The 8,371-nt window shown below is 38.7% G+C and overlaps 1 protein-coding gene across 1 annotated transcript in view; it reads left to right on the top strand.

The window, feature by feature from the left end:
- Window positions 1-4,299: 4,299 nt before the first annotated feature.
- Window positions 4,300-8,371, top strand: part of LOC118846075 (vomeronasal type-2 receptor 26-like) — a gene marked incomplete at its 5' end in the record, with an annotated part of 42,733 nt that continues 38,661 nt past the window's right edge. The window contains 2 exon segments of the mRNA XM_036754291.1: window positions 4,300-4,511; window positions 7,160-7,451. Of these exon segments, the coding sequence (XP_036610186.1) occupies window positions 4,300-4,511; window positions 7,160-7,451 (504 nt within the window).

Genomic DNA, 8,371 nt, shown 5'->3' with positions numbered 1-8,371 from the left:
AGGAGAAGAGAGAGTGAGTGAACCTTACTCGCATCAGAATTGGTTCAAAGAGGGAATAATTCACATACTCAATTGAGTATAGAAATCTGTTTTACCCTACAGGAAGGTAGGAAGGGGAGGGGATAAGAAAAGGGGTTGTGATAGAAAGGTGGGCAGATTGGAGGAGAGGGTTGTCAGAAACAAAACACTTTTGAGTAGGGACAGTGTGAAAGGAGAGAGAGAATAGAATAAATGAGTGGGAATAGGATAAAGGGGAGCACAATTAGCAATAGTAACTGAAAAAAATTAAAGTAAATTTCTTTCATAGAGGCCTCATTTCTCAAATATATAGAGCACTGAGTCAAATTTATAAAAAGAAAAGCCACTGTCCAATTGATAAATGATGAAAAGGTATAATCAGTTTTCAGATGAAGTAATCAAAGGTATCTATAGTCATATAAAAATACTCTAACTTGTTATTGACTGGAGAAATGTAAATTTAAATAATTCTGAGGTACAACCTCACACCCATTAGATTGACTAATAGAATAGAAAAAGGAAACGACAAATGTTGGCGGGGATGTGGGGGAAATGAGAAATTAATACATTGTTGATGGAGTTGTGAACTGATTCAAACATTCTGTAAAGCAACTTGGAACTATGCCCAATGGGTTATAAAACTAGACATATCCTTTGACCAACTGATACCACTATTACACCTCTATTCCAAAAAAGGCTAAAAAAAGGACCTATATGTACAAAAATATTTATAGCAGCTCTTTTCTGGGGGTAAAGAATTGGAGTTTGAGGAGATGCTCATTAATTGGAGAATGGCTGAACAAGTTGGGGTATGTGGTTATGATGGAATACTGTTGTAATATAAGAAATGATGAGAAGGATACTCTCAGAAAAACCTGGAAATACTTGCATGAACTGATGCAAAGTGAAATGTACTGTGTACAAAGTAACAGCAGTATTGTAAGATGATCAGCTGTGAATGACTGAGCTATTCTCAGCAATAAAATGATCCAAGGCAACTATGAAGGACCTATGATGAAAACTGCTATCCATCCCCAGGGATAGAACTGATAATATGGATTGAAGCAGACTTTATTTTTTTTTTACTTCACATTTCTTGAGTTTTATTTTGTCTCTGTTTTCTATTATATAAGTAGGAATTGGGTGATAGGTGTACACAAAAAGTGGTGAGCAATACTGAAAAGGGTATATCAAACCTTCTAACTAGAGGCGCTAGTCCTCTATGCACAACTCATACACCTTGTTGCCTAAAAAATACTTAGTGATTGATTAATGGATAACAGACTCCCATATAGCATGCGTTGAAAACCCTTTAACATAGTAATTTTCCTCTTCTTCATGCTCTCCAGCTTATCAATGTCTTCTCTCAAATGCAGTGCCTAGAATTTAAAACATTGGACCAGAAATAGTAGTCCCAGGTAGAGCATGGTTGTCCTGTCACTTCCCTGGTTCTGGACATATAATTCTCAATGTAGCCTGAGATCACAATAACTTGCCTGGCTGCTAAATAATAAAATTGCCCCATGTAGATCCATTTTTACAATACAGAGCTCCATTTCCATTTAACCCATCCTCCACTGGTTTTTTTTCAAGTGAACTGCTGTGTACTAATTTCTCTCCCATTGTATATTTGTAAAGTTTATTTTTTACACACATGCATAATTACTTAATCTTATTCCTATGAAATTTCATCAGATCCAATTGTTCTTAATCTTCTTTCCAATAAAAAACCTTGGCAACTTGAGGACTCTGACATTCAATGTATCAAGGGTCTTGCTTATATTTGCATGATCTGAAAGATTAATAAGGATGCCTTCTTTGCATTTATCCCAGTCATTGATAAAAATGGTCTTAATTAATAACAATCCAGGCACTTGTTGTCGGGCGTTTCTGGAAGACAGACAACTTGAGGTTGAGTTCTGGGAAACTAGAGGGTTTAGTTCTGGAAAAGAAGAACTAAGGGGAATTTACATGTGAGAAGCAAGATTCTTACAAGCCACTAATGCTCTTAGGCACCATAGGCAACATCAATGCCATGGTGGACAGTGCTAATGTTGGCATGGAGGCAGAAAGAAGAGATATTCTCCTTCTCATAAAACTCCCCAGTGGGAACTTATTCAGGGTTGCTGAGCCTCCTTGTGAGATGGCCATGTGTTTTGTGTGGATGACACTAGACTTCCCAGGAAAAAAATATTACTGGTTGTCACTTGTTGCAAGCCTTGACCATGATCCCACTCCCTGACCTTCTCTGCACCATGGAGAACTTGGACTCCACTCCTGGCTCTAAATGGACCTTACAGAAGTACCTTTTGTCTTATATGGCCTGGGATCAGGCCTCTGTGCCAGATCTACAGTCTCTTCCCATCTCTGTTACTTGAGGTCAACCCCATTCAGTGACAGAAAACTGCCTGCTTCACTTATTGGTCTCTCAGAGGACTTACCCATTTCACAGTTTGACTGCCACACTGAAGCCCTGCCTTCCTGACTGGAGATGGTCTTAGGCACTGCCTATGTTCAGGCTCACTGCTAGCCATGCTTCACTTTCCTGGCTACTCATTTCCAACTTACTTCTGAGTTCTGAAACTATAATTAAGTCAATTTTATCATTATTTCTGGATAGTTGCATCATTCTAGTCCCATACTCTCTATGCCTTTAACTTTTCATACCAAAATAAAAATCCCTGGTCACACCCCACACCCTAAGCTTCTTGAGAGCAAAGACTATCTTTGCTTTGTTATTTGTGTCAACAGCATGTAACACAGTAAGCCAGAAAATTAATTTTTCATTTATTCAGTCTTCCATCCATCCAGACATTCAGCCATAGCACTGTGCTTGTCCTTTTTACCCCAGGCCACATGGGATGTCTATGATCAGTGACAATATTGAGATTGTCTTGTGTCCCAACCAGTGATTACAGAAAATCCCAAGGTTTGGATGCCTTCTCCCTGTTTGCTGAATTTAACCCCACATTCTAGAATATTCATTTATATCTATGGTGTCTTATGCTTAAATAACCTCCAAGGCACCTCATAATTATAGTGATTCCTGAAAGGAAAAATTATGTAATGGGGATTCATAGATGGAAGAAATTGTCTTCTTAGTGCATGAGCTCAGCTTGCGCACTTCTCTAGGGGAGAGTAAAGGGAAGTAGGAAGACTATTAGCATTGGAGTCAAAATATTGAGTTTTATTTGTTACATCTTGTCTAAACTCAATCTTTTTCCACAAGGCATCAGTAAAATGAAAGTGTTAAATCACACTACCTCAAGATTCTCTGACAGTTCTAAATTCTTTTCTCTTAAAAGAGCAACATGGTGTTTCTAGAGCCTGTCACTAAAATCTTCCTCAGGTAGTGAATATGAGTCTTAGTGTGTCTGTACTGCTAGTCATTGGAAAGGGGGATTCTGTCATAAAACTATTAGACTAAATAAATTCTGAGGCCCCTGTTATCTCTGAGTCTTTAATGGTATGATCCTATTCAAGGACTAAGAGGAGAAATAGGAGAGGGTGTTTTTGAGCATTGTATAATAGGTCTTCAGAACAGATTACACTGAGTCCTGAGGATGAGGCTTGCATTGCACCCAGTGCAGGTAAAGGGAAGAATGTCAAGATCATAACTCTTACAGGCTATCAGGGATATTGCCATCAATGAGTTTTGATTTTTTAATTTTGTCACTTACTGGAGAATTTTTCATGAATTGTAGTCATTGCAGGCCATTGCAGAACCTAGGAGACAGAAATTATTTTCTTAGAAAGGCACTTCTGCACCTTAGCCTCTGCTGGGAACAAATGATAGAATCCAAAACATAATTTTGCATTCATGTTTTTCCCTTGGATCCAGAGACTCAGCTGGAGATGCCCCAGGCTGCCCAGTCCCCAGAGTTCTTCATGGACCAAGACTTTTCTGTGGGGATTTTAGGAGGAGGAGTGGTCCCTGTCAGTGTCCAGCAGTAAGGGTGCTGTGAGACAGTTCAGTCTCAGAAGTAGTGAAACTATAAAACGTCAATTGGTCTTAAAGCATTGTCCTTGTCTTTGACATGGGCGTGACTAATGTCCTACTGTGATTGCTCAGGTGTGGCAGGCAGACCAGAGCCTGGGCATCTACAGAAGGACAGTTCATTCCTAATACTGGACAGTTCCTTATAAGTCCATGACTGAGGCAGCTGATTTTGATCTGGTCTGAGTGGCTCCTTGGTTTCCCCAACTGGGGAACACTTGGAATTTTGACTAATTTTCAGAGAGATGTTGCCCCATATACAGAAATATATTTCTCAACTGCTTCCTTCCCTTCTCATACCTCTGCTGTTGTTGCTTCCAGGACCAGGACACAGAACAGAGAACTTGCCCTGCTTCTACCAAAATAATCCTGTTCTTTCCCAAGATGGGGACCTGATAATTGGGGTCTTTTTATCCTTGTTCTCAGTTGAAGTGAGCAGAGTAACAGAAGCAGAACTGTTTGAAAGTCCTCCTAACCAAGCTTGTAAGCCTTAGCAGTAAGTGTCTGTCAATTTGAATGGGTTTGTTTTCAATGTAACAATTAAACTAGGTTCTCATAGATGGAGCAGAAGAGCAGGTCCATGCAGAACAAGACAAGGGCGCTCTCCCCATCTTCTCCTCTCTGAATTCTTCGCGTTCTTGTCAGTTTGCCCTATGTCTGATTAACTTTCAAAGGTGAACAGAGAAAAATTCTTTTCTCTACTGCCCCCTCCATACTTCCCTTCAAAGGGACCACAGCCAGGAAGCTCAGTGCTGAGAATCTTTCATCACCCTTGTCCTGATCGAAAGTCCTTAGACCCCAGCACCCCTGTAATGAGGTTAATACCCTGAATCAGCTGAAGTTCCTTGGCTTTGACCAAAGTCACTGTTGTGAGTGTACTGCTATAGGGCAAAGAAAACCTCTATCCCATCCACAGGAATGAAAGCTCCCATATTTACTCTCGACATTTGCCCAGCAGATAACAAGTGAGCACAACCTTTTAGGGAGTCATGGGACATCCTTCTTCACTAAAGATGTTATATTCCTCCCATTTCCCCTACCAGTTTATAATATACCATCAGGTCATCTTTCACTTCTGGGTGTGTGGATTTATTATTTTCCCCTACTCTTCTTGGCACTAGTTACATGTTCATGATTGTCAGAGAGGGTTAAAGAACCACGACAAAACTGAGGCTCAGTAGATTTGTGTTTATTAAGAAAAAAGAAGTGTGCCCAGGATATCATTGTAAGAAGTACCAAGTGAGATTATTTAGAATGGATGTAGAATGGAATATCTGTGATTGCTCATTGATGTCTGAGTAGTCTGATTTTCTCCAGGTGATATGAGAGAGACTTGTTTTGGTTTCTCTAAGTCAGTTTTATTGAATTGGAGTTATCTAAGAGAAGTGGAAATGCATTTCCTTTCTGAGATTTGACAAGCTATATTGACATTTGTGCTCTTGGCTAGGACTTAGTTTTGAACTTTGTACTGCAACACTTCCTTTTGTAGGTTTAAATACCATCAACTCTGTGTAGCAATGCAAACTCCCATACAAGTCTCTATAAGTGTGAACTGCTGAAATGGGATTCAGACTAAAGTATACCAACGTGAGGCAAAGCAGGTTAGCTATTTACTCTCTTCTGATCAAAGGAGATGCCATGAGATACATTTGATGGTTCTTTGACAGAAGAGTATTACGACCTCTTCAGTACCTTCCATTAGCCAAATGCTTCTGCATATCTGTTTTACCTTCTGTTGTCATGTGTTAAATCCCTCAGGACTATCTTATTTCCTTTTATACCTTCTTTCCACTTATAAATAAGAAGTATCTATTTCTATATCTTTTATCTAAAAGACAAAATCATTAAATATTTTTATCATCAGTTACCTTTTTGGTACTTTGATATGCTTGTTCTTATTCTCTTTTCTTTCTTTATTATTTACTAACTTGGTAAATTGGTGGTTTGGATAAGAAGGAAAAGAAGAGTATACTATCCACTGATGAAAATTAAATAAATATCCTACTCTAGGTCAAATACTCTTTTAAACTCTATGCAATCTTTGAATTGAGAATAGCATTTCTTGGTGATGGTAGGGTCTCTCCTTCTGTCCTCTCTGATTTTAATTAAAAGGAAAATGAGTGAAAAAGAAAGAATAGACACAGAGTTTTACATTCTCAAAAAACTAGAAAGTGACAGTTCTGTGGATGCTATCATGTTAAGTGGGGTAGTCAGGACTTAGAATTCTGCCATACTCACTTCTGTCTCCATGAAAAAAGGCCTAAGTTCTCTGAGAGGCAGTAAGTGCTTGAGAAATCTCATCAGGTTGGGTATATTTTTAAAACATTGACAAAAATAATAAAAGTATTTATTCTTTGCTACTGGCTTTCTGGTAAAAAACATGATTTTAAGTCATGATCTTTAAATAACTTTGGTTCTCTACTCTTTTGAGTCACTGTACAGAAAGGAAAGGAAGTGAGGAGAGAGGGAACACTGAGTCTGGACCTCACCTTACCTTGGATAGCTCATGTATAATCTGAGTGAGATACCAGGGGCCCAAATATGTAGTACCTCCTATTCCCACAGCTGTATGACTTTGTTTGAATCGTTTCCTTCCCTTGAAATGACCTCTTCTCCAAATACCCCTATATCAAAACATCCTCACCTTTTCTGGGCCATGATGCCCTCCATGAAGCCTCCCTTATTTCTTCAGGAAGATGGCCCTTCCCTCTGCTCACATTTCTTAGATCTCAGTGACATTCACCTTAAACATATCCCATGCCTCCTTATATTACTCTTTTTGGATCTATCCACTCTTTCTCACTATACCACCATCCTCTATGGTCAAGGACAATACAGATGTTCTATAGTAATTAGTCCATACTGGATGCTTAATATCTATCCGTAGAATGAGTGAGTCAGGCAGACAAAATAACATAATAACTTAAAGCCAATAGTCCTCACCATCTCAGGAATCACTAGAAGGGAAGAAAATAGGAACAAGACACATGGGAAAGGGTCTTTTAAATGCAAATGAAGTGAGCTGAAGAACTATTGGAGTCCTTAGTTTTGATTCACATGGCTGGGGAATCCATTCTTCTGAAAAGTAGTCTATTTGAAAATTATGTCAATATTCTATGACCCTTCCCCCCTCCACACACACAGGTGGCTGCATAAAAATTACCAGCAGGCCCTGGCACTACTATTTGCTGTGGAAGAGATTAACAGGGATCCCAGTTTGTTACCCAATATTTCCCTGGGATTCCACCTCTACAACACCTACCACAGTGATGAGAGGACCTTGGAGAGTTCCCTATACTGGCTGTCTGGGCTGGGCCAGTTCATTCCTAACTACAGCTGCTGGGAGCAGCACAAGTCTGTGGCTGTTGTTGGAGGAGCCACATCAGCTCTGTCTGTCCAGATGGGGACCCTGCTTGAGCTCTACAAGTTTCCACAGGTCAGTAATATTGAATGTGACATATTCTATGTATTTAGAGAGCAAAATAAAGATTAAAAAAATAACTAGCATTTACAAAGTGCTTAACTTATCTTATCTTTTTTGATCCTCTCAACAAATTAGTGGTGGGATTCAGCTGGTTTGCACCAGTTCAACAGAACCATTACCTAATTTTAGGTTGAGTTCAGCAAACTGGTTGTTAAAATGGCACTTGTAATCAGGGTTCTCTCTAAGGTGGGCACTTGGGCAGCCACCCAATGTGGAAATCACAAATTTACATTCCTTACTCTTTTTTAATATTGATCAGTGCAACATCATTTTATAAGTAACATTCATTCTGTCTATAGGTGAAAAAAGTTGACAGAACTATCTTGTAATATTTATTTCTTCATTTCTTAAAATTCATTACGCTTTTGATGAAATACTACACTTTAATTCCCTTGTTTTTGTTACTTTGGTAAACAAACATATAGCATAAAGAGAAAAAGTGTCAAACAATGAAGGGGTGACAAGCTGTCATTTGTTTCCACTTTCTGTTACACCCAAAACTCCCCCATGATATTATGAGTGCGCTGGTGTTTCCTGAATGGTGAAACCAATAGAAACCTGGGACACAATGAACCAATAGAAATATAGATTTCAAGGGTTATCTTATCACCCATTTTGGAAGCCATGGAAGTAGAAGAAAAAAAGAGTTAGAACAGGTAGAATGAGTTTTGGTTCTGCATATGTTCCAATATTGGCTGTTGTCGTCATGTGGCTGCTTTCCCTCCATAAGGATATGTTTTTGACAGGTATTATTTAATATTTTTTCATTAATATTTTAAAACTCTTTCTTATAACATAATCTAGTTTTGTGTGCCTCTTTTATTGTTCTTATTTGAGTATTAAATGCATGAAATATTAAACTACCTTTCTGT

Source organism: Trichosurus vulpecula, chromosome 1, assembly GCF_011100635.1.
Source record: "Trichosurus vulpecula isolate mTriVul1 chromosome 1, mTriVul1.pri, whole genome shotgun sequence".
Taxonomy (NCBI): domain Eukaryota; kingdom Metazoa; phylum Chordata; class Mammalia; order Diprotodontia; family Phalangeridae; genus Trichosurus; species Trichosurus vulpecula.
The sequence above is the reverse complement of the archived record's forward strand: the minus strand, read 5'-3'. Positions and strand labels throughout refer to the sequence as shown.